This window comes from Chiloscyllium punctatum, chromosome 1, assembly GCF_047496795.1.
Source record: "Chiloscyllium punctatum isolate Juve2018m chromosome 1, sChiPun1.3, whole genome shotgun sequence".
Lineage (NCBI taxonomy): Eukaryota > Metazoa > Chordata > Chondrichthyes > Orectolobiformes > Hemiscylliidae > Chiloscyllium > Chiloscyllium punctatum.
Window position 1 is genome coordinate 89,518,070 of NC_092739.1, and position 26,168 is coordinate 89,544,237.

The following is a 26,168-nucleotide window of genomic DNA, read 5'->3' on the forward strand; positions in this document are numbered from 1 at the left end:
TGACGACGACAGTAGCACAAGTGTTGTCAATACTGCAAACTTATCCTTACCAATGTCTGGGGACTTATTACAAAATTGGGAGAGCTATGTCATAGATTAGTTGAGCAACAGGTTGACATGGCATAATCCTGTGAGAATACCTATGTTTGCAAACAATGTCCCAGACACCAGCATCGCTGGGTATGTCCTTTTCCACCAACATATGGAGGGAACATTGAGGGCAGCAAGTACAAGAATGTAACTCTGTCTACCACATGCCCACATACTGCATACTGTATTTTTGTTTCACCTCATTTTTAAGTACGTCTGGTGCTGCCCCTGCCATGCTCTCCTCTACTCTTCATTGGTCACAGTCAATCCCTTAGCTTGATTGTGATGGTAGTGTGGGAGAAATGCTGGGCATGAGGTTGCAGATTATTGTGCAGTGAAACTTTGCTGTTGATGATAGCCCACAGCTCCATGTGAATAACCAGTTGAGTTGTTATGCTACATCTGCTCCAATTTTGTCCCATTTAGCAGGGTGATTATGCCACACAATAAAACTTATCCTCAATTTTTCTTTGTCTTCACAAGGACTTCTATCAATACTGTAATTTGCAATAGGAAGACTGGTGATGAGGGCAAGTACATTTTTCCAACTTGTTGATTCCTTCATAGCTTGCAGAAAACCCAGTCTATGTACTTTCAGACCCAGCCAGCAATGGGGCTACCAAAATATTCATGGTGATGGGTGTTTCAGTCTGGGCATAAGATGTATCCAGAGTGTATTTTGTGCCCTTGTCTCCCTCAGTGCTTCCTCCAAGTGCAGTTCAAAATGGAAGAGTACTGATTCATCAGTAAGGGGCAGTCAGCAGGAGATTTCCATGCTCGCATATGACCACTTCATTGTCTCCGGCATCAGTATTAAGGACTCCCAGGGCAACTCCTTTAGTGTGCTGCCAACTCCTATGGGGCAGGACATACTCAGAGATAGTGATGATGGTGTCAGGGACTTTAGTTGTAAAGTAGGAGTACAACTGTAGCTGTTGCTTGATTATTTTGTGGGACAGCTCTCTCTATCAAAATTGGCAGAAGCCTCCAGATGATGGTAAGGAAGACTTTGCAGGCTGACAGGACTGTTTGCTGTTGTACATAGTTCAATGTCAGGGGGTCCGTCATCTCTTTGTTTAGGCTTTGTAGCAAATGAATGGCTTGTTAGATCATTTCAGAAGATACTTAAGTGCAACCATATTTTTGAGAGTCGAGTCACATGAATGCCAGACCAGGAAAAGATGACAATTTTTTTCCCCTAAAGGGCATTAGACAGAGTTTAACTGACATGATTTTAATTCCAGATTTTATCAAATTTAAATTTCACCATCTGTCATGGTGGAATTTGAACTTATTTAATTCCCCACAACATTCTCCTGGGGCTCTGCATTCCTATTCTGGTGACATTACTCTATGTCATCACCTCACCCTGATTCTACATCCTTCACTAACTGAAAGCAATATCTTTCTATTGATTGCCCCATCATTTCATAATTTCAAACACCTCCAGAAACTGCCCAAAATCTCTCTTCTCATGAAGAGCCCCAGTCTTTCAGGTTTTTCTTTATGTTTATATTTTTCTGCACCAAGTAGTATTTCAGTGAATTTGTCTCTTTCCTATGGCCAATACTCTGTATAAGACTCTGGTGCGGCCTCATCTGGAGTATTGTGTGCAGTTTTGGTCGCCATACTACAGGAAGGATGTGGAGGCATTGGAACGAGTGCAGAGGAGGTTTACCAGGATGTTGCCTGGCATGGTAGGAAGATCATATGAGGAAAGGCTGAGGCACTTGGGACTTTTCTCATTGGAGAAAAGAAGGCTTAGGGGAGATTTGAAGAGGTGTACAAGATGATTAGGGGTTTAGATAGGGTTGACAGTGAGAACCTTTTTCCGTGTATGGAGTCAGCTGTTACTAGGGGACACAGCTTTAAATTAAGGGGTGGTAGGTATAGGACAGATGTTAGGGGTAGATTTTTTACTCAGCGGGTTGTGAGTTCATGGAATGCCCTGCCAGTAGCAGTGGTGGACTCTCCCTCTTTATGGGCATTTAAGCGGGCATTGGACAAGCATATGGAGGTTATTGGGCTAGTGTAGGTTAGGTAGCCTTCAGTCGGCACAACATCGAGGGCTGAAGGGCCTGTACTGCGCTGTATTTTTCTATGTTCTATGTTCTATAATACCTAATTCACTGAGGTACACAGAGACCAGAAGAAAGGCAGTTTCTCAGAATAGCAGTGTCCAAAAAATTATCTTGTATTTCTCCTTTTCTAATTAATCCTTTCATATAAATGGTACTGTCTTAATTTTATTACTCTTTATATGAAGAAAATAGATAGATGTGAAGAATAACTGCATTTATATTGAAGGAACTAATTTTAAAACGTCTCAATCAATGACCTTACAACTGACATGTCCCCTACAAATTGATTCCTTTTAAATTCCCAGTTGAACTCATGTTGCTTGTCATCTGAGTGTGTGGCTACTAAGGATAGCTGGTCATGTCATTTCGGGGCTAGTTGGTGTTCATGGATGTGGATCGTTAGCTGTCTTCCTGTTTGTCCGATGTAGTGTTTTGTGCAGCGAAACATCTGCAACACAAATTCCCAGCTCGGCGAACAGAACCACAACAACAAGCACCCAAGCTACAAATCTTCTCCCAAACTTTGAACATCATTATATTTCCATCTATGTACATCTTCTTATTAAACCTGTGGACTGATGAACTGGAAGGTCCTTCATACGAGTCCACGATCCATCAGAGGATGGCCAGCTAGGACTCCCAATGGAAATCAAAATTGGTCCGTCAACAGTGAGATGACAGCAACTACCAGCTGAACTTGCCTGAATCTGTCACAGTTAGATATTTTGGATGTTTACACATCATCCCAGTCTCAAAATAACCAGATATTGTGAGCATTCTAATAGGATCTCAATACAGCAGGACCAATCCTTGAGGTTTTGATTTTTTAAGCTTTGCACACTCTGCAGCTAGATAAATGAAATATTTACTATGTTCATTGAATTTTACTTTAGGTGCTTGAGATATATGAAAGCATCACTGTTACTATTAGCATAGTCTCCTTCCAATGATTTTTTTTTACAGGTTCCAATCAAATGGAAATTGCAGAAGCTAAATGCTATTCATCTTCCATTTTATTTTCTAAAATAATTGGAAAATTAATCTTTTATTCATCAGATTAAATAAAAACCTTTCTTTCCTATGACGTTAATACTTTTTCAAGTAGAATAGCTATATAACTCTCGAGCTGGAAAGTTAAACCTGCAGATAATCCATTTTAAATGCACCAAAGTTATCTAATTCCAAAAACAAAATCAACTTGTAGTACTTATCAAATGTCCTGTTTTGGCTTGTTAGACATCACTCTTATAAAGCCTTGCTGCTGGCCCAAAAAGAATATCTCAGCATCTATTACTGTAATTTTCTGTTCATTAATCTATTTTCCTATATTGCCCATACCTAACTACCTGAGCAGGCAGTGATGACCTGCCTTCTTGAACCGCTTGCAGTTCACTTGGGTTGGGGCAGTGTAGATAAGCAGAGTGCTGTTAGGAAGAGAGTCCCAATTTTTTTTATCCAGCGATACTGAAGGAACAGTGATATATTTCTAAGTCAGGATGGTGAGTGGCTTGGAGGGGAACTTGCAGGTGGTGGTGTTCCCAAGCATCTGCTGCCTGTATGCACTAGATGGTGGTGGGCAGGATTTGAAAGGTGCTGTTTAAGGAGGCTTGCTAAATTTCTTCAGTGCATCTTGTGCCTGGTATACACTGCTTTGTGCACACAGTGCTAATCAAACAGTTCTTTTGTTCAGGCTTCTTGGGTACTGTTGGAGCTGCACTCATCCAGGCAAGTGGGGAGTATTCCATCACATTCTTGACTTATGCATTTTAGATGGTGGATGGATTGTAGGAAGTCAGAAAGTGAGTTACTCATCACAGTATTCCTCATGTCTAACCTGCTGTTGTAGCCACTGTGTTTATATGGTGAGTCCAGTTGAGTTTCTGATCGATGGTTAACCCCTCCCCCGAAATGCTGATAGTGGGAGATTCATAATGGTGACACCAATGAATGTCAAGAGGCAGTGGTTAGATTCTCTCTTATTGGAGATGGTCATTGCCTGGCATTTGTGCAACATGAATGTTGTTTGCCACTTGTCAACCCAAGCCTGGACCAGATTTTGTTGCATTTGAATACTGCTTCAGATTCGGAGGAGTCATGAATGGTGCTGAACGTTGTGCAATCATTAGTGAATATCCCTGCGTCTGGCCTTATGATGGAGGGAAGGTCATTGATGAAGCAGCTGAAGACAGCTAAGCCATCTCTGGAGACACTTTCAGTTCCACATCGGTGACTCGTCCATTTACTTAGGATGCTGAAATTTTTTTTAAGAAAGACCCTACTCACTCTACTAAGAACCAATTTTGAAACAACCAAAATGTTTGGTATCTGCACATTATTAATACAAAGGCATATTTCCTCCCATCCTCACTGAATTCTGTTCAATGAGTACCAAAAGACCACAACCAAGTGCCCACTCTTCATTTCCAAGCCTCTAAACTAAATATTGGAATGATATTAAACAGTGGTGACCATTATAATGGAGACTCATTTTATCAAATCCAAAGTTCACTGGTGCATTTTCTAGCTGGGGTTATTAGTTAGCAACCAGAAGATATTTTATTCCAAAGGTTTGCAGTGAGAATGCTCTCAAGCTCATAGAAATCCTGCCGAGTTTCTGGTAGAATATGTGAAGCAGAGTGCTGTTGTTTGCTTACCTGTGAAGGAAGCCCTCCGTGTTCGAGCATGACTGTTATAGTCCATTGGTGTGAAAGACCGTTTGAATGGTGTATCGGACTGAAATGTAACATAGTTTGCATGTCATTGCATTAAAGTCATTCCATGTCAATGCAGAAGTTACTAAATACAATTATGGACCATGGGGCTATTCCCATCTTTTCATGAAGTTTTTGTTTCAGAGACTTTAAACAGTAATTGTTGACTGGAGCCATGTAAAATCATGCTATCAACAAAATATTCACAGATCTATGATGCTACTTGGAACTATTTTAAAGGTAGCAATTTAGGGTAAACTGAATTATTGCATTAATTAGTCCCTCTTTAATGGGAAGAACAATATCATGTTAGTATCAGTGTAAAAAATATTTATAGCATCATTCACAACCACATGACATCCCCAATCCTCTCCCAGGTAATAAAGTACTTCTAAAGTGTAGTCATCCAGCTTTTATCAAGAAAAACAACAGAACTTGTGCACAGTGAGGACTTAGAGATAAATCACCAGATCATTGTGTTTTGTTGTGGTGTTGTTTGATGAATGAATGTTGGCCAGTAGACCAGAACAGTCCTTTTCTTCTTCAAATGGTAAAAATGTATCTTTCATGTCATACACTGATTGTCCATTATTTTCTGCAACACATTATCATCACTGTTAACTAAAAAATACGGAAAGTTCAGCAAATTGATCTTTCTTTATTACAGTGAACAATCGGTTTGACTAGTTGGTACATGACCTTTTACTGTGAAATCTGAAAGTGAATGCATCCAGACTCAAATTCTTCTCTTTAATGTCAGTGAGTGTCCTGTACTAACTGAAATTTTAAACAGTTAGAAACTTATGCACTTGCGGGAACCAGACTAACATTTTTACTCAAGGAAACTAGAATGAGACTACAGCAGAAACTAGAACAATTTACTCTTGTGCAATAGAATTGTACCAAAATAGATTTAAGTTATATTTCTGAGGCATAGAAGAGTGTGAGCTTTGCGTCTTACCTGAATATACTGTTTCTGCCCTCAACCCTTCATGTCAGCATCAGTGATCAAGTACCTATCTATTCTAATCCCATTTTCTGGTACTTGACATGTAGCTTTATATTCAATGACACTTCAAGTGTTCAGTTAAATACAGTTCCATCATGATCTCCCTGCCCTTCCAATGCTTCAATGAATAAAGATAAGATTCCTATATGCCCTCTTAATCACCTGAATAACATGACCTGCTGCCTTCAAGTATTTGAGGAAACGCACAAGGTCCCTCTGATCGTCTATACTTCCAAGGAACTGACCATTCATTGTGTACACATTTACCTTGTTAATTCTCCCAAAATGAATCACTTTTCAAAAGTAAATCCATTTACAATTGTTCTGCGTAACTGAGCTGAATGCTTATATCATCCTGTAGTCCAAGGTTTTCCTCCTTGCTATTTACCACCCAGCCATTTTGGGGTGGCACAGTGGTTAGCACTGCTGTATCACAGTGCCAGCACTATTGACCGCCCCACAAAATGGGCAGCACAGTGGGTCAGCGGTTAATACAGTTGCTACACAACGTCAGGGACCTAGATTTGATTCCAGCCTCAGGTGACTGGATGGAACTTGTACATTATCCCCCTATCTGCGTGGGTTTCCTCTGGGTGATCTGGGTTCCTCTCAGTCCAAAGATGTGGTTAGGTTGATTGGCCATGCTAACTTGACCACAGTGTCCAGGATTGCGCAGGCTAGGTGGATTAGCCAGAGGAAATACAGTGTTTTGGGGAAAGGATGGGACACTCTTCAGAGGGTGGGTGCAGACCTAAAGGGTCAAAAGGCCTCTACTTGCACGGTCAGGATTCTATTTGATTCTAATTTTCATGTCATCTGAAAACTTACTGACAATACCTCCTACTTTCATATCTGGATCATTCACGTACATTACAAACAGCAAAGAACCCAGCATCAAATCATATGGTATCCCATTGAAGACAGGCTTTCAGTCTCAAAAACAACCTTCAACTATTATCATTTGCTTTGAGACACTAAGTCAGTTTTGGATCCAATTTACAAAATTGCTCTGTGTCTCCTCTAATGGTCTTACACACACCTGCACAAAGCAGACAGGTGCACACTACCTTTGAATGAATCAGGTGTTACAACATTCTCATGCACCACTAACATTTTTCTGGCTGGGGTGGACTTTATTATAAACTGTTTCATATTAATGAGTAATTGTAACATGCAAATATATTGCACATCACAGGCCTTTATAGTTTTTGTCATTTTATCATGCTATCTCAATCTGCCATCAGGAAATCACCTCTCATGTCTGTGACAATGCTGTAACTTCAAAAAGATTATTTTATCTTGGGTTTTTTTTTGAAGAGAGGTTGTAGAGGCAGAGATAATAAAGAGTCTAGAGAGCTGGAATTTTTTTTTTAAAAAACAATTCAGCAATGGAAGGAGAGGGTGGCCAGTTCTCCCAGTTCAGGTTTTCCTAGTTTTATTTAAGCTGTAGCAGTTACAAGACGTTGGAGTCCAGATGGGTTGCAAGCTTCAGTAAATGATTCCTATCGGACTTTCTCTGAAATCTCTCTGGACGTTGTTTCCTCCTGCATGTAAGAAGCTGTGTTTGAATTTATCTTTTCTCCGAGGGGGGTGTTTATGCGATGTTAATATATTGGAATAGTAAATTAGTTAAGTTGTTGTACAGGGTCGGTTAAGTTTTTCAATAGTTAAGTTATTCTAAATTTCGCTTTATTTTGTTTGTGGTTCAACTGTGTTGATTTCGAAGCTACTTGGATGCTGCCTGAACTGCTGTGCTCTTCCAGCACCACTAATCCAGAATCTGGTTTCCAGCATCTGCAGTCATTGATTTTACCTTTAAATAAATTCTGTTTTGCTTAAGTCCAAGTGGTAAGAGTAGTAAAGGTATGGAATGCTTTGCCTGCAATGGTACTAGATTCGCCAAGTTTAAGTGCATTTAAGTCGTCATTGGACAGGCATATGGACGTACATGGAATAGTGTAGGTGGGATGGGCTTCAGATTAGTATGACACGGCAGTGCAACATCGAGGGCCAAAGGGCCTGTACTGCGCTGTAATGTTCTATGTTCTATGGTTTGACCAGTTGTATCATACCAGGAACACCCACTTCACATCCTACCTTTAAAATAAGAAAAAATGGTTAAGGTCTAGGCTACCTTCTTAAATTATTTTGAGGGGTCTGGCCTGGTTCATAACATGTCACACTGCCCATTCTTGAGAGATCCATAAAATTCCACCCAACCCCACCCCGGCACCATTCTGAGGAGGAGCAGAGGACTTCTCTTTAGAATCCTCGCAATTCTTCTTCTCCTGTTAAAAACTGATCATCTGGTCATTACCCAAGGTTTGTCAGATCTGCTGGTTCCATTAATATTTTCTAAGTGCCTTCCTACAACTTGATTAACAATAGATTGAGCATTTAGCAGATAGTTAATACAAAAAGCAATGATGTAACAAGAACTATTTAAGCTTCTGCAGAACACGATAAGAAAACATGCATTCATCTCCCCAACATTACTAATATTTTCATGTATGGTAACTTTATATTCAGGAATTTAATGAAAATAAATCAAAGGTCTTACCCGAAATGTATGTGTTGTATTTGGCCGTGAAGAAGTGTCGATTGTGATTGGTCGCTCCCTGAGAGTCTGTCGACCTGTTCCTTCCCCAATGGCACTTGACACTCTACTATGTGAGAATCTTCCTCTCTGCGAAAGACAGTTTTTGTATCATTTTTAAACTGAATGATTCCTAATGACAATCTAATGTTTGTAAGTAGAAGATGTGCCCCTATGGAACGTTTGGGAAATTTATTGTGAAAATGGACAACGTTAATCAACTTTTCCCACAAGCATTTAGATATGAATTGCATAAAAATCCTGCTAGTTTCTTTTTTAAAATTTCTCTTTCTTTCTCATTAATACAAGCACATATTGATTGGTCATTGTCCATGTGTATACCTAGACAAAGTGCTGATGAATGCTGAATATGGGGCCGCATTAATATAAAGATTAAATGTAAGAGATCATGGATGGTGACCAGAAGTGGAAATTCTGCCTAAGGTTGTTGCAGTTAATTATATGCTCCCAAGAATTTGGCTTCAAAATTCTAACAGCACCAACACCTATAAACTCAGGTGACAAATACAGATGTAACTCTCAAAGCATGAATCTATTAAGGTCTCCATCCATCTTACCAGTTGATATCTTGATCCAAATGAGGGAAATTGTGCTTCTGTTGATTCTGTATGAATAGGTGGTAATTGGTTATTACGAGCAGTGCCAATGTGCCTGAATAGATGAGAATTAAAAGCCTCTTTAGCATAATAAAAAATAATACAACTGCTCTCAACCAGACATTCTTAGGGCATTGTTTAAGACTTGAATTAATGAATAATCACAAACTGCACCATAGAAAAATTGTCAAACAAAACAAACATCATTTCCAATAATTGATTAATGATGTAATGTTGGAATATTAATGTCTGATTTTATGTTACATATGGAATTGTACTTGATGAAATGTAAAGTAATATGCAGAGGCTTTCAATTAATGGTCTAAATAATAAGCAAAGCTTGAACAATTTACTTCCATCATAGAATGCCTATGAACCAAACTATCTGAGCTTCATTATTTAAAAATATTTCCAACTGTTCAAGCACAAACAGAGGATGTTTATACTGCACCAATTTGTTCCATTCTCAGCTGTAATTGCCACCGCAGTTTTTACTGACAGTCACTGATGTATAATGTTTGTTCAAATGGACAAAGACAACACTAATGAACATAGATTTAACAGCCAAACATTTCTTTTTAAATCTTAGTGGGTATTTTTGTTCACTCATGGGCTGTGGGTGTCACTGGCTGGTCAAGCATCGATCGAGTATCCCTTGTTGCCGTGGAGAAGGTCGTGTAAGCCGCCTTCCTGAAACACTGCAGTCTGTGTGCTGTGAGTAGACACACACGTAAGAGAGGGAATTCCAAGACTTTGGCCTCGTGACAGTAAAGGAATGGTGATACATTTCCAAGTCAGGATGGTGAGTGGTTTGGAGGGGAACTTGCAGGCACATCTTATTCCCCTGTCCTTCTCGACGGCCATTGTCATGGGTTTGCAATGTACTAAGGATCCTTGTGCAGTGTATATTTGAGATCGTTTAAGTGGTTTAATCGTTTAATCACTCTGAACCAGTGCCAACCATTTGCAGGATTTTAGCTCTGGAATAAAAGGTTTAAGAGTGAAGCCGTTTAATTATTTTTTAAAATCAATCTCCAGGAGAGGTGGGATTTGAACCTGGATTTTCTGACCCAGGGTAAGACACCATCACTTTGTCTCAAGAGCCTGGAGAGTAACTGGAAAATCCAAATTGGCCTTCTTTAATTAGCCTCACTAGGGCTTTATTTAATCTTAACATGTTTTTAACGAGCCCTATCAGCTATATAGACAAACCAGTAAATAAATAAATAAATGAGTGTCTCAGAGCCCAGGTGTCCTTGGAGAAGGAGCACGTGGTGTCCACCAACACCCTGGAGTTGTGACTGGCCACTTGAGTGTTTCCTTCCCTTCTGAAAAAAAAAGAATATAGACAAACCAGTCAAGTGTGTGTCTCAGGTTCACCTGTGGAGGTGTCCAGTGCGGTGATCAGACTTTATCCTGTACACAGCACTCTAGTCACCAAGATACAGGTGACATGAGGTAGTTCTCTGGTATATGCAGCACTGTTGCTGTGGTCCTTCTTTTCATTGGCTGCTTATGAGAGTGTTTATTTAAAAAAAATCAAGGAATCCAAAAAAAATTTTGTATGGAAAACGGAGAATATAGTGCAATTTATACAGGACTCTTCTAGATAATTTTCCTTCTACTTCACATGAAACTTTAAGTAATAACTTATACCAGTCTGTTCTCACATCAGGACACAGTGCTGGTGCAATTTGCCTAACAGTTAAGCTTACCTCTTAAATGTGAAGTGTTGATATAATTGCTGTCTCGCTCCACTGTAGGTTTTAGCATTACTTTCAACATATTGACTACTCTTGTAAGTTGCAGAAGAGTTTGCACTATTGGATAAACAAGAAAAAATACTTTGTCAAATGCAATTGATTTCTAATGATATATATTTATTGAGGTAGACAAACAGGAGGCTGGAAGAACACAGCAGGTAGCATCTGGTGGTGGAGAAGTCAACATTTTGGTTGGAACCCTTCTTCAGGACTACAGGTTACACCCAAAGTGTTGGCTTCTCCACCTCCTGATGCTGCCTGGCTTGCTGTGTTCTTCCAGCCTCCTGCTTGTCCACCTTGGATTCCAGCATCTGCAGTGTTTTTATCTCTACCCAAATATACTTATTAAGAGCAGTGATGTTATGACTGCTTGAGAAACTTTCCTTCAACAACAGATTTTTTCAATTCTACTGGTAGCAACTTGATTAGGATCCTCAAAAGGATTTCAGTTGCGGAAATACAAGTGCATTTTGCGAGAGTGTTTAAATGAAGCTTTTCTTTCTGGTAGCGATTTTAGCCATTTCTGTGATCCCATAGTTAGTTTATACCAATATACTTCAATAAAGTGTAATGCTTTGATTTAAACTGAATGTGCAAAATATCCAAAATTCATTCTTTATCAAACTCTTCCCCATGCACTGTCCATGTCAGCCCATGACACCTCACCCCTTGACCCTTGCATCTTCCATGCCAAATTTACCCAGGATCCATTACGGGGAAACATCAGGACAGATGCAAAAATGAAATATGATCAAAATTTGTAAAATCCAAAAGAACTGTGAATGCTGTAAATCAGAGACAAAAACAGAAATTGCTGGAAAAGCTCAGCAGGTCTGGCAGCACTTATCGAGAGAAATCAGAGTTAACGTTTCTGGTCGAGTGACCTTGCCTCTGAATTGTTTTTCCAGCAATTTCTGTTTTTGTCAAAAATGTTAGGGTATTGCTTGATGAATTCACTATTTTTAACAAAAATAGAGTCAATGACAAAAAACACTACATCTAACTTGCTTCAATTTTTTAACTACTTATAGAAACCAGTCATGTGCATTCACTGCCCCACTTCAATATTTTTATAAATGCAAAGAGGTGTCACTCAAGCTCTGACCTGACTGACATCGCACAGTGAAAATGAATTTTTGTGGCTGGTGCCAAAGGGAACTCAGTGTTAGCTTCGATAAAAATCTTCCCACAAAGATTTTGCAGGCAGTAGAGCTTAGGCAGACGTCAGGTCAGATTTTGTACCATTAGGACAAGATCAATGGCATCCAGCAGCAGAGCAGGGTGGAAGTAGACTGATCAGCCAATCAGATTGAAGCATTCTTACCAACATTTTAGTCAACAATTTTAAGTTTAAATTGCTCAGGATTCACTGTTTTTATTCACTGCCTTCAAATCATGATTTTCAATTCACTTCTAGCCATTCTGCCTGCAACTACACAAGTTACTTTGCAAACATGAATTAACACTTCATTTTTTTTTAAAAAGCCCCTTACAGTTTAGTTCCTCGAAGAATCTCATCACTGTAGACGTTTGCAGCCTTTGTCTTTAACAGGTCTGAACCGAGGGACGGCAGCTTACGTTGTGAACCTGTCTTTCGTGAAGATGCCTGCATGATACGGGATGCTGACAGAACACTGTAATCTGTACTCCGTCCCAGGCGATTACGTATTGTGGACAAAATACTGGAGCCTGCACTGAACTGCTTTTCATCCTGCTCACACCTTTAGATGGGTGGAAGAAATAGAACATTATAAATCACATCCAGTACATGTGTTGAAAGCTCCCCCAGAACCTGTGAATCCAGAATGAAAGAAAGTCCAAATTAATGAAGTACCACAGAGCACCTCAGGCCCACTCCGTCCAAAGTTTAATGGATTCTTTCCTCAAGAATGCATTCTCCACCATTCCCTGGCCCTCTCCCCCATATCACCTTGTGATTCCCAATTTTAGGGGAAAAAATTAACTTCATTTCCCCTAACGTCTGCTGAAATTGAAAAGATTTAGGAAGAACACCTATCAGGAGTCCAATTTTTGTTTTGAATTTTCTATGCAGTTCAGATGGTGTACAGCTGCTGAGAGACAGAAGCAACCCAGCTCATCCTCAGCCTTTCTGACAAAACCCTTTGTGTCCAGCAGGATAACTGAAACACTCATCTACCTGGGAGGCTTTCTCAGAAGAAGAATTCCTCTCATAGTTTCCTACACAAACTGAGGCTACAAACATTGCAGCAACAATCGCCTGAGTTCAGTGGCACCCATCTTTGTGTGGGAGAAAGTGAGGACTGCAGATAATGGAGATCAGAGTCAAAAATAAAGTGTGGTGCTGGAAAAGCACAGCCGGTCAGGCAGTATCCGAAGAGCAGAGAGTTGATGTTTTAAGCATAAGCTCCTGATAGGTTCCTGATGAAAACCTTATGCTTGAAACATCGAGTCTCTGCACCTCAGCTACTGCCTGACCGGTTGTGCTTTCTCAGCACCACACTTTTTGACACCCATCTGTGAGTCTCAATATGTCAACTGAAAGCCATCTATTCTATATGAAGAAGAATTCATGTCTTGTACTTGATTTTTATTTGTTCAAGAGATTTAGGCTTCTTTGGATGGACTAATTGTTATGCTCATCTCTAAGTGCCCTGGAGCAAGCTGCTTTCTCTAGCTGCTAATGCCCATTTGGCATAGGGAGACTCAAGATGCCATTAAGGAGGGAGAGAGTTCCAGGATTCTTACCCAGTGACAGTAGAGGAACAGCACTACAGTGGAGTGAGATAGTGTGGAGTGAGAAAAAGAACTTCCAAGTGGTGTTCCAATGTTCAGCTGCTTTTGGCCATATAGATGATAGTGGCCGTGGGTTTGGAAGGTACTGTCTAAGCAGCCTTCTGCAATGTATCTTATAGATAGTACACATTGCTGTTATTGAGCATCAGTGGTGGAGGGAATGAATGTGGTGGCAATCAAATTGGCCTCTTTGTCTTCGATGCTGTCCAGCTTCTTGAGTGTTTTTGGAGCTGCACCCATCCAAGCAAACAGGGAGTATTCCATCAAACGTCTGCCTTGGTGGGCAGGTTTGGGGAGTCAGGTGATTACTTGCTCACTGGAAGAAAACTAGGTCCTGACCTATGCATAACTACAGTGTTTGTATGACTAGTCCAGTTCCACTTCTGATCAGTGGAACCCCAAAAATGTTGTTGATGGTAATGCCATTGAAAGTCAAGTGGTGATAGTTAGATTCTCTGGAGTTGAAGATAGTCATTGCCTGGCATTTGTTGCACAAATCTTACTTGCCAATTTTTAAAAAAGAGCGTGGTGCTGGAAAAGCACAGCCGGTCAGGCAGCATCCGAGGAGGAGATTCAACATTTCAGGCATACGCCCTTCATCAGGAAGGAGGCTTTTGGGCTGGCGGGGAGGGTGGGCTGAGAGATAAATGAGAGGGGGGAGGCAGGAAAGGTGGCTAAGAATGCGATAGGTCCCAACCCCAACCTCCTCCCATTTATCTCTCAGCCCCCTTGCCCACAACCTTCATGCTGGAAACATTGATCCTCCTGCTCCTTGGATGCTGTCTGACCTGCTGTGCTTTTCCAGCACCACATGTTCAACTCTGATCTCCAGCATCTGCAGTCCTCACTTTCTCCTGGCTGCATTTGGATAAGGACTTGCTTTAGTATCTGAGAAGTCAAGAATGATGCTAAACATTTTGCAATCAACAGTCATCATCATGTTATTATGGAGGGAAGGTCATTGATGAAAAAGCTGAAGGTAGACACTTTCCTGAGGACCACCTGCAGAGATGTACTCAAGCTTCTATAACCACAATTACCTTCCTTTGTGTCAGGTATGATTCCAATTAGCAGAGCGTTTCCCCATAATTCATATTTAGTTGAACGTTACTAGGGTAACTTGTTTCCACATAAGGTTAAATACAGACTTGACAGAATCATAGACTCATACAGATGTACAGCACAGAAACAGACCCTTCGGTCCAACTTGTCCATGCCGACCAGATATCCCAACCCTATCTAGTCCCACCTGCCAGCACCCGGGCCCATATCCCTCCAGACCCTTCCTATTCGTATAATCATTCTAATCTTTGAAGTTTCAGATCTTTTGTCCATATTTTGATCAAAGTTGTAATGAGGTCAGGAGCTGAGTGGCTTTGACAGAAACTAAACTGAGGTTAGTTAAGAGGTGAGCCCAAAACAAGGGCAATTATGTTAATAAGAAACCTGAGCTATCTGATGTGAACTGGCACATTAAGCTCGGTTATATACCAATCAAGACAATGACAGGTTTTTAAATAGGATTTTTAAGAATGCTCAGAAATAAATTCTTAGGATAAAAGGATGTGGAGGAGTCAGTATTGGACTGGGGTAGATAAAGTTACACATCACACAACACCAGATTATAGTCCAACAAGCTTTTTTGGAAGCACTAGCTTTCTGAACACTGCTCCTTCATCAGGTGGTTGTGGAGTATAAGATCATAAGACACTGAATTTAGAGCAAAAGGTTAGTGTCATATAGTGATACATTGAACAAACCTGGATTGTTAAGTCTTTCACCTTTTAGAATGGGTTGCAGGTTTCGGTTCATTAATATGGAAACACCAGAATTTTTTTATGTCACCTTCTCTCGAGAACTTAAGGTTTTATAAAAATAGATAACACGCAGGACTTATATACTTAATGGTAAGGGCCTAGGAAGCGTTGCTGAACAAAGAGACCTTGGAGTGCATGTTCATAGCTTCTTGAAAGTGGAGTCGCAGGTAGATAGGATAGTGACGTAGGCGTTTGATATGCTTTCCTTTATTGGTCAGAGCATTGAGTACAGGAGTTGGGAGGTCATGTTGCGGCTGTACAGCACATTGATTAGGCCACTGTTGGAATATTGCATACAATTCTGGTCTCCTTCCTATTGGAAAGATGTTGTGAAATTTGAAAGGGTTCAGAAAAGATTTACAAGGATGTTGCCAGGGTTTGAGGATTTGAGCTACAGGGAGAGGCTGAACAGGCTGGGGCTGTTTTCCCTGGAGAATCGGAGGCTGAGGGGTGACCTTATAGAGGTTTAAAAAATCATGAGGGGCATGAATAGGATAAATAGACAAAGTCACTTTCCTGGAGTGGGGGAGTCCAGAACTAGAGGGCATTGGTTTAGGGTGAGAGGGGAAAGATATAAAAGAGACCTAAGGGGCAACATTTTCATGCAGAGGGTGGTACGTGTCTGGAATGAGCTACCAGAGGAAGTGGTGGAGGCTGATATAATTGAGACATTTAAAAGGCATCTGGATGGGTATATGAATAGCAAGGGTTTGGAGGGATATGAGCCGGGTGCTGGCAAGTGGGACTAAATTGGGTTGGGATATCTGGTCGGCAAGGACAAGTTGGACGGAAGGGTCTTTTTCCGTGCTGTACATCTCTCAGCTCAGACAATATATTAGAAGTGTAAGGTGAGAGGCTGAGTGTATCCCAACCTTGAGTCAGACTGATTCTATTTCCAAACTGTAATACTTTATAAATTCCATGAATTGACTGCCTGCAAATTTTGCACCTTAAGCAAAATAGAATGTATCTGCAAATATAATTCTGCAAATACACATTCACCCCTAGATTTGTATGTGTCTGTGGGTGCATGACAGAGAGAAAGAGAGAAACAGACAGACACAGAGACAGACAGAGCGAGAGACAGACAGAGAGAGAGACACAAAGAGAGAGACAAAGAGAGCAGAGCGAGCGAGAGACAGACAGAGAGAGACAGAGAGCGAGAGCATGAGTGTGAGCGTGAGTGTGCATGAGAGAGTGTCTTTGCATGCATGAAGGTTTGGTAAATTACGTGCGTGAGTGTTGAGTATGAGCCTGTGAGAGGGTTTGCACGTGGCAGAGTGTGTGAGAGTGCATATATGGTGTGTTTGCGTGTGTGTGAGAGAGAGAGAGAGAGAGAGAGAGAGAGAGAGAGAGAGTCTGCGTGAGTTTGAGAGAGTACGTAAGAGTGTGTGTGTACGTGCATGTGCGTGTGCAAAAGAGACAGCATATAATGTAATTGGGTTATTTGTAATGTGACATGAACCTAAGATCCTGGTTAAGGCCATCCTATGGGTACTGAACTTGGCTGTCAGCCTTTGCTCAACCACTGTGCATTGCTGCGTATCCCAGAGTCCGCCTTGGAGAATGGTCATCCGAGGCCAAATGTCCTGGACTGTTGAAGTGTTCCCCGACTGGGAGGGAACATCACTGTCTGTTGATTGTTGTGCAGGGTCCATTCATCCAATTTCGCAGCATCTCCTTGGTCTCACTAAATGTACCATACCTCAGGGCATCCTTGCGCGCAGTGTATCAGATAGACAATGTTCGTCAAATCACATGAGTACCTGCTGTGTACATGGTGGACTATGGCTCCACATGTAATAGTGGTATCTGTGTCAACACGAACACATCTTTCAGTGGTTGCCCTGACAAGGTTGTAAGGTGTTGTAGTCAATGTAGTAAGGTGTTGAAGAGTGGGCAGTTTGCTGAAAACAATGGTCTGTTTGAGGTTTGGTGGTTGTTTAAAGGCAAGAAGTGGAGGTGTATAAAAGGTCTTGGCGAGATGCTCATCCTCAGGATGAATGTGTTGCTGCCTGCGAAGAACATGGTGCAGTTTCTCAGCTCCTGGGGAGTCCTCACTGGACAACAAAGGATACCCTATTGGTTGCGACCAGTGTCTGTCTCCTGAGGAGGTCACTACGGTTCCTCGCTGTGGCACGTCAGAACTGGCGATCGATGAGTTGAGCATCGTACCCTGTTCTTATGAAGACATCCTTGAGCACCTTCAGTACCCGTCACGTTCCTATTCATCTGAAGAGATCCTGTATATACATAGGGCTTGTCTGTAAGGGTGGCTGTTTTAATATGTTAAGGGTGGAAGCCAGAGAAGTGTAGTTTCGTGAGGTTATCTATGGGTTTGTGTTAGAATGAGATATTGAGGTGCCTATTCTTGATGGAGATGCATGTGTCCAAGAATGAGACACATACTAAAGAGTAGTCCATGGTAAGTCTGATGGTGGGATGAAACTCGTTGGTATCACTATGTAGTTGTTTCGGTGACTTCTCGCCATGGGTCCAGAGGAAGAAAATATCATCAATAAATCTGGTGTATAGTGTTGGTTGGAGAGTCCTATGCAGCAAAACTGTGCCATGTTCTTCGAAGCCTGCAACATATTTTCAATGAGGATGAGCATCTCGCCAATACCTTCCCTATGACTCCACTTTTCGCCATTAAACAACCGCCAAACCTTAAACAGACAATTGTTTGCAGCAAACTGCCCAGCTTTCAGGACAACATTGACAACAGCACTGTACAATCCTGTCAAGTTAACCACTGCAAGATGTGTCAGAATGACAACACAGATATCACCATTACCAGTGGGAGATCATCCACCATGTACACAGCAGATACATGTGTGACTCTGCCAATGTTGTCTATCTCATACGCTGCAGGTAAAGATGCCCTGAGGCATGGTACGTTGGTAAGACCAAGGAGACGCGACGAAAATGGATGAACGGACACCATGCAATAATCAACAGACAGGAGTGTTCCCTCCCAGTCGGGGAACACTTCAGCGGTCAGGGATATTCGGCCTCGGATCTTCGGGTGACCATCCTCCATGGTGGACTTTGGGATAGGCAACAATACAAAGTAGCTGAGTAGCTGATAGCCAAGTTCAGTACCCATGAGACTGGCCTCAACCTGGATCGTGGGTTCATGTCGCGCGCACACACACACACACACACACACACACACACACACACACACACACACACACACACACACACACACACACACACTCAGACCCTCTCATATACACACTTATACACCCCCACACCCACACCTACACACACACCCTCTCACAGGCTTATACACAGTCACACTCATACACACGCTACGAAGCATGCACACAGGCAAATACAGGCTCTCTCATGCACACACTCACACTCTCTCTCCTGCATGCACAGACACATACAAGCCTATGGGGTGAATTTGTATTTCAGAATTATATTTGCAGATACATTCTATTTTGGTCAAAAAGTGCACATTCTGCAGGCAGTTAATACATGTAATATTTTGTAAATTCCACTTTGGAAATAGAACCAGTCTGACTCAAGATTGGGATACAGACAGGCACTGACCTCACACCTTGACTGCATTGTCTGAGCTGAGATGTCACCTTTGTTATAAAACCTTCAGTTCTCTCGATAATGTGACTGAAAAGTAGTTCTGGGAATTACATAGTAATGAACCGAAACCTGCAACCCATTCTAAAAAATGAAAGACTCAAAAATCCAGGTTTGTTCAATATATCACTATATGACACTGTAATCATTTGCTCTAAATTCTGTGTCTTATGATCCTATACTCCACAACCATCTGATGAAGGAGCAGTGCTCTGAAAGCTAGTGCTTCCAAATAAACCTGCTGGGCTATAACCTGGTGTTGTGTGATTTTTACTATAAAGAAAAATTCTTAAAGGTGACTCTCACTATCCATGATTAGCTGAAATAATTTGGGGAAGAATCAAAACTTCAGAAAAAAGTTTATAACTGCACAAAGGTGAGTGGCAGGTCAAAAGATTGGTCAGAATATAAAGAAAGGCAGAGAATGACTAAAAGGTTAATCACAAGAATGACCTGTTTATTCCTAATCTCTGTATTCCATCTATTAACGAATTCTCAATCAATAGTCGTGCATTACTCCAATTCACAGCACTCTGATTTTGTTTACTAACCTCCTGTGGGAGACTTTATCCAAATATGCTACATCCACTGGATCCTCCTTATGGACTCTGCTGATGTTGGTGAATGCTGACAGTTCACTTTTTAAACATCTCAAATTTCTTGTAAATGCTTACTTGAATAAATTTTCAGACAAGAAGCAAATTTCTGTTTGTAACTTCTTTCTGCGATACTCACTGTGTTTTGTCAGGTAATCCTGCATGTCTCTGCTGTAGTGGTTTGGCTTGAATCGTCATCACACCATTTAAATCATTACGATAACTATTTGTCATACGGTAAGCCTACAAGGTTCGACAGAAGAATGCATATAATGTGACCAGTCAATTCAATGTTTGAAATGCTAGAAATTATAGCAGTGGATAGAAGAATATAAGTAACAACAGAAAAATATGTATTCCAGCCAATTCTGCAAAGAAAAAAAACACTACAGGCACAAGCTCTGACAAAGAAAGGTGAACAAAGATGTTTCAACTTAACAAAAGCTGCAAGAGTTTTAAGAAATCTTTATTAAGTTTACATTGTCACAAACTAAGAAAATCTTCCCGCACTGCTTCCTGTAAGAATGCCACTCCCTTCATCACACCTGTTCTGGTGATGCCAACTTCTACACCAGACTTGCTTGATGTTCTTCCTTCTCTCTGCCTCCAGTGATGGCAAACAGGCTTCATTGTGTCCTTCTGATATTCTGCATTTGAACCCTCACCCCTTCCCCTCTCTTTGAGCCATAACAGGGCCTCTTTTTGGCCTCACCCTCCACAAAAATGGGTTTTGAGAGAAGTCATTGATACGTAATGTTAGCCACACGTTATTTTCTGCACAGACTCTTTCCTTCGAGTGGCTCCAGCATGTTCTGAGTGTCTTTCTGTTTATTGGCTTCAACATTATTTTGTTTTTTTAAATTCAGAATACAATTCTGGTTTGTCAATAGAAAGTTTGTGGGATACAACAGACATAACTTCAAATGCAGCTTCGGACTACTCACCAAGGAAGGATTTTAAAGAAACTCACTGCATATTATTTCCTTAGTAAATCGAGCACTGGTCACCAACCACTGGACCACAGGATGGATTTAACCATAAACCATAGATAGAGAGTTAGGTCATTCAGCCCATAGAAACTGCTCCACTGTTCGATCATGGCTGATGTGTTCCTCAACCTCATTCTCCTGTTCTCCCTGTGACCCTTGATCCTCTTACTAATCAAGAATCTACCTCTGGCTTAGAGATATACACAATGACCTGACCTCCACAGCATTCTGATTCAAAAAGTTCCACAGATTCACCACCTTTTTTGCTGAAGAAATTCCTCCCTAAAGGGTCATCCCTGAACCCTGAGGCTGTGCTGTTGGTCCTAGTCTCTCCTACTAATGGAAGCACCTTCTCCACATTCACTCAATTGAGGCATCTGGGTATTCTTGTAAGTTTCAATTACATCATCCCTCATCCTTCTAAACTCCACCAAGTACAGAACCAGAATTCTCAACCGCTCTTCATTTGACAAGCCCTTCATTCCCAGGATCATTCTTGTAAATGTCCTCTGTGTCCCTTCCAATGCCAGTACATTCTTCCTTAGATACAGGGCTCAAAAACTCAATATTCTAAATGCAGTCTGACCAGACCCTTACACAGCCTCAGCAATACATCCCTGCTCTTGTATTCTAGTCTTCTCAAATTGAATGCTAACAATGCATTTGTCTTCCTTTTTTTTTGAACATTCAGCCTGAAGAGAATCCTGAACTAGGACTCCCAAGTCCCTTTGTGCTTCAGATTTCCAAAGCCTTTCCCCATAAACAAAACAGTCTACTCCCCTATTTTTCCCTGCCAAAGAACATAACCTCACACTGTCCCACATTGGGAAAAGAAGTGGCAGATGGAATACAATCTCCGAGCTTGTCAAAGTACTTCTGCAGCCTCCCCACTTCTTCAACATTACCTGTCCCCCTACCTATCTTTGTGTCATCTACAAACTTAGGAACAATGCCCTCAGTTCCTTCATCCAGTTTGTTAATGTAGAACATGAATCATTGTGGTCCCTAGAGGGACTCCTGTGGACATTCACTAGTCACTAGCTGCCATCCTGATAAAGATGCCTTTATCCCCAGTCACTACCTTCTGACAGTCAGCCATTTTTCTGTCCATGCCAGCCATTTGGCGAAAGAGATTAATCTTTATCATCCATCCGTACCTCTTATGTGTGCAGTTTATTCAGATTCTCAGGATAGAAATTATTGTTTCGATCCATTTGCAAAACCATTGTCACATTAAAAACTACTTAGTCCCAGCTTTCCTCAAAGGAATTACAATATTTTGGAAATTATTTTGAACAGGAATTACTGGAAGCAATTTTAAACTATTAATTTTAGATGTTCACCTAAATATGACTGAATGGCTTTCCACACTGCTGGGGGAGCATACCAGCCATATCATGGAAGCCCCGACCCTTCAACATTTAAGATCTGCCTGATGAAGTGGTCAGGTGGTGAACAGTTAGCCCATCTGAGGCAGGTTATCAGCACACCTAAATACGTAAAGAAAGTCTTATACTGGGTGCAGAGATGGAGGCTCCACATTGAAAACAATCTGGGAAACGTTTAAGGTTTTTGAAGCTCCCACCTTCTCCAAATAAAGAGTCATCCACTATCAACCCATTTTCTCCCATGTCCCCACTCCACCTTCCTAGATTTCCTCCTGGCCTTATTAAAACCACATGCCCAAAACTGGCTACTTTAAATGATATACCCTCACGGCTGTCCAGACTGTGCACAAAGGTATTTACAGCAGAGACAGAGGTCACATGACTACAGCAAGCCCACCAGTATAACGGTATTTCTTCAAACGCTTAATCCCACCAGCCCAGTGTGGAAAGAGGCCATTTAGCCTACCAAGTCCATATCTACCCTCCAAAGAGCATCTCACCCATACCCAGACCATATCCCCATAATCCCACATTTCCCATGGCTAACCCACGTAGCCTGCACATCCCCAGACACTATGGGACAATTTAGCTTGGCTGATCCACCTAACCTGCACATCTTTGGACTGTGGGAGGAAACTGGAACACTCAGAATAAACCCACATAGACACAGGAGTGCGTGTGTGCGGAGTGTGCACAGTCACCCGAGGCTGAAATCAAACACAGGTCTTTGACACTGTGTGGCCGCAGTGCTAACCACTGAGACAAACAATGGCTGCTCCGCAACCTTATCCCCCTCTCTTTGATTTAAATATTTAGTTTCAGATTTCATTATTTCTGTCTATCCTGAAATATTTACAGTTGCTGTCCACCTGCTTGTTTGTTTCTGAATATTCAAACACTCCAGTAATTATGTTCCTCATCCCTTTCACTTGTGCTCCTGGTTGCAGTTCATGTCTCTCCAATTATAGGAAAAGACATTTACTGACAGATGCTTGAAGATGCTAATGCCTGCAATGTTTGTTTCTTTCTCCCACTTCTCCTAATTCAAGGGCTGCACTTCTTTCTAAATACTTTAATATGTGAAAGTACTCAATAGTCCCACTTAATACTGTAGGAATTCTTTTGTTACACTTGCGATTTTACATGCTCAGTTATTTTTTGATGGTACTTCGTTGTTGTCTCCAAGTGTTGTTGTTGAAATCAACGGACAAAGACACAATGGTTCATAGGACAAGCCTACACCCACTATTTTGATACAGGTGTAGATCTGGCCATTTTAAAAAGGTGAAGATTTCCATTAAAAATGCAGATACCGGTTACATAAACAAGTCCCTCTGCTAATTCCTCCCACTGCGATTTCAAGATTTTTTGCAGTGAATCAGATGTTCACAGCATTGCATTTCACTTGGCAAGCTGGCCAGAAAACCAAAGTCGAAAGATCGGAATGATATTCTGGGCTTTCAGACTGAGCTGGAGAAATATACATAGCTTTGGGCATTTCTTCACCAGTGTAGAATCAATCTGCACATTCTCAAAAGGGAATCACTTTTGAAACATATGTTTGAGAAGAATAAAACCTGAAATCATTTTCACTTTGACCAGTTGAATTATTCAACCTTATAACATGGTCCTTTTCAGTGAGGAACTTGACAAGTAATAATTGTAAGCTAGACTGCAAAAGCATTTAAACACTAAATAGAGTATTTTGTTGTATTTGGTAATTTAGTGTGAAACCGCAGGGAACATTTTCTGTCCAACCATCAGGTTCAAATGGAGGTCAGAGAACATGGTGGGGGTTCAGCATAAGAAACAGCTATTCAATTTGATTTTCCATAATTGTGGTTAATTAATGGACAGTACATTGATTCACACAGCTGGAGAACCAGGAGCCTAAACTTGAAAGCAGCAGTGGGGGAGATCGCACTTCAAGGTGGAGTCGTTCTTGCTTCACCTTTTCAAAAACGTAATTTAAAAAAGCCTTTGGTGCCAGGTCACCACTGTTGCTGGAGTTGGGTGGGGGGGGGGAAGGTGGGGATGTGGGGGGAGAGAGAACTCTTCTCAGTGGAGCAGCAATTGCTGCAGTATTCAGGCAGGCAGGAAGCACCTCTGTGTGTCTATCAGGAGCATTAACCCACCTTCAGCTGTTGGAAAGCATAAGACCTTCCTTTGATTGGACTTAAAAGGTTGTTGACAAGTTTGGTCAACTCCTGCTTCCTCCTCTCACACCCACCACCATTGTGCCTCTGCAGAAATGGTTGTGGTGGAATGGAGCCTGGGAACTTGCACACACTATTCTGTTCAAAATCAATCTCATCCTTTCCCCACTGCGTTTATTTCTGGTTTAGGTACAATGTGTAAACTGATGTTACATATTGCAGTCAATTTCATTTTGACAGGGAAGCATACCACTGGATCCATCTGGAAGTGGGCAAATTGAGGATTTCCTGAAATTGTTGATCTATCCACATTTCATGGGTCCCAGCTGTATCCACAATATTTGGCAGAGTGTGATTGTTCACAGGGTGAGCGTCAGTAAACTGTTTTAGACACAGCAGGGGAGAGCAAGAGGGTTATTTCCCTACCAGCTAGAGAGCCAATGAGCCCCAAATAGTCTCTTTTTGGGAAGGTCTGCTGATTAAACGCAACCCCACCACAACCTCACCACAAGGAATGCTGGCTTACCCACCAGCATTGTGTCTGAGCTTAATTTTGTGTTTGCCTGACAGCCAGAGAGATTCACTTTCCCACAGGATTACAAACTCGAATTAATTCTCTCTTTGCTAGGTAAAGGATGCAGAAACTAGATCTAACACCTGAAATGACAGAGACCAGCTCCTCCATACAGACTTCCCTGTTTCGACCAGAATCCTCAATCAGCTATACAATAGGTTAATAAAAGTAGCAACAAAATCAAGAACAGTTTTTGGTAGGTTTATTTAAGCTATTAAGCATCTTTTGACCTTATTTTATACGCCTTGTCACAACAATCATGGCCAAATAGCCGTATGTATTATAATAGAAATTTTTTAAATGGGCATGCTGGAGGAACTCAGCAAGTCTGGCAGCATCCACGGAATCAGAGAGTTAACATTTCAAGTCTAATAAGACTCATCTTCAGAACATTTTTCTCCTTTTGTTTCAGATCTTTTATCGGAATCTTTTATTTCAAATTTCCAGCAACTGCGGTATTTTGCTTTTATTTGAGCAATATGTATCGTTTGTGATTTGCATTCACCATGTGATTTCAAAGACTGTTTTTTGATGATTTTGTGATCCCAGCTACACCTATAAATAATTAGAGACTGGAACGTACCTGAGAGTGGATCAAAGATGTACCTAATGCTAAGACACGTGTCTCAGAGCCTCGGGAAGGTGGAATACCATAGCTTGTTACGACGATTCGAGAATCACTGATCCGAGGGAGTTTGCTCATTATTGCACTCTGCATATTCACTGTCTGCTTATCTCTGTCTGTAACCAACATAGGAAGTAAAAGGAAACATAACAGTTACCCAGTGTGGGAATGGAGGAAGCAGCTTCACCTTCACAAATATTAAACTGTGTCAGACAGTGCAAAGATTTAATCTGTATTTACAAAGGGATATTTAGATCAAGGGTTTATACAAACCAAAGGAATAAAAAGATACAACACAAAGTGCAGATTTTGCAGGGAGTTTTTGAATGGTTTATAACAAGAAGTCTTAAATCAGAGTGTCATCATCAGTTTCCATTCTCAAAGCATCAATGAGAGTCAAACAAAATTGATCAGTAATCATTAAGAAGTGTTTCTCATGTCACACATATTCTGTCAATCAAACTTAAAAATTGCTACGTGTTATTGTTTCCTGCCAGTGGAACATTAACCTGTTTAAACCCTATCCTTTATATAGCATTATATTTACCTTGATTATATCAATAACAAAGCTAATTGAATAACTTCAGAACAACGAATTAACAGGGCTAAGAAGAAAGAGTGGAGAGTGACTAATCTGGTTGTTCTAGAAGAATCTGCCAAGATGAAAAATGCCCTATTTCAGTGTAGCAAGATTCTGCAATTCTATGAATTCACCTGCTAGCAACTTACATCTCAAAGGAGATCACCTATTTTACATAAACTGACCAGTATC

The 26,168-nt window shown here is 41.1% G+C and overlaps 1 protein-coding gene across 4 annotated transcripts in view; it reads right to left on the minus strand.

Moving 5' to 3' along the window:
• The window catches only part of LOC140477186 (protein FAM149A-like), a 118,243-nt gene that overhangs the window by 5,100 nt on the left and 86,975 nt on the right, over positions 1 to 26,168 (minus strand). For all 4 annotated transcript variants that reach the window (XM_072570647.1, XM_072570638.1, XM_072570666.1 and 1 more), the window contains exons 8-14: positions 25,355 to 25,512; positions 19,804 to 19,907; positions 12,361 to 12,588; positions 10,820 to 10,924; positions 9,066 to 9,159; positions 8,452 to 8,577; positions 4,826 to 4,904 (exon numbers count right to left, since the gene is read on the minus strand). In XM_072570647.1, coding sequence (XP_072426748.1) covers positions 4,826 to 4,904; positions 8,452 to 8,577; positions 9,066 to 9,159; positions 10,820 to 10,924; positions 12,361 to 12,588; positions 19,804 to 19,907; positions 25,355 to 25,512 — 894 coding nt within the window. The remainder of the gene's footprint in view (positions 1 to 4,825; positions 4,905 to 8,451; positions 8,578 to 9,065; positions 9,160 to 10,819; positions 10,925 to 12,360; positions 12,589 to 19,803; positions 19,908 to 25,354; positions 25,513 to 26,168) is intronic.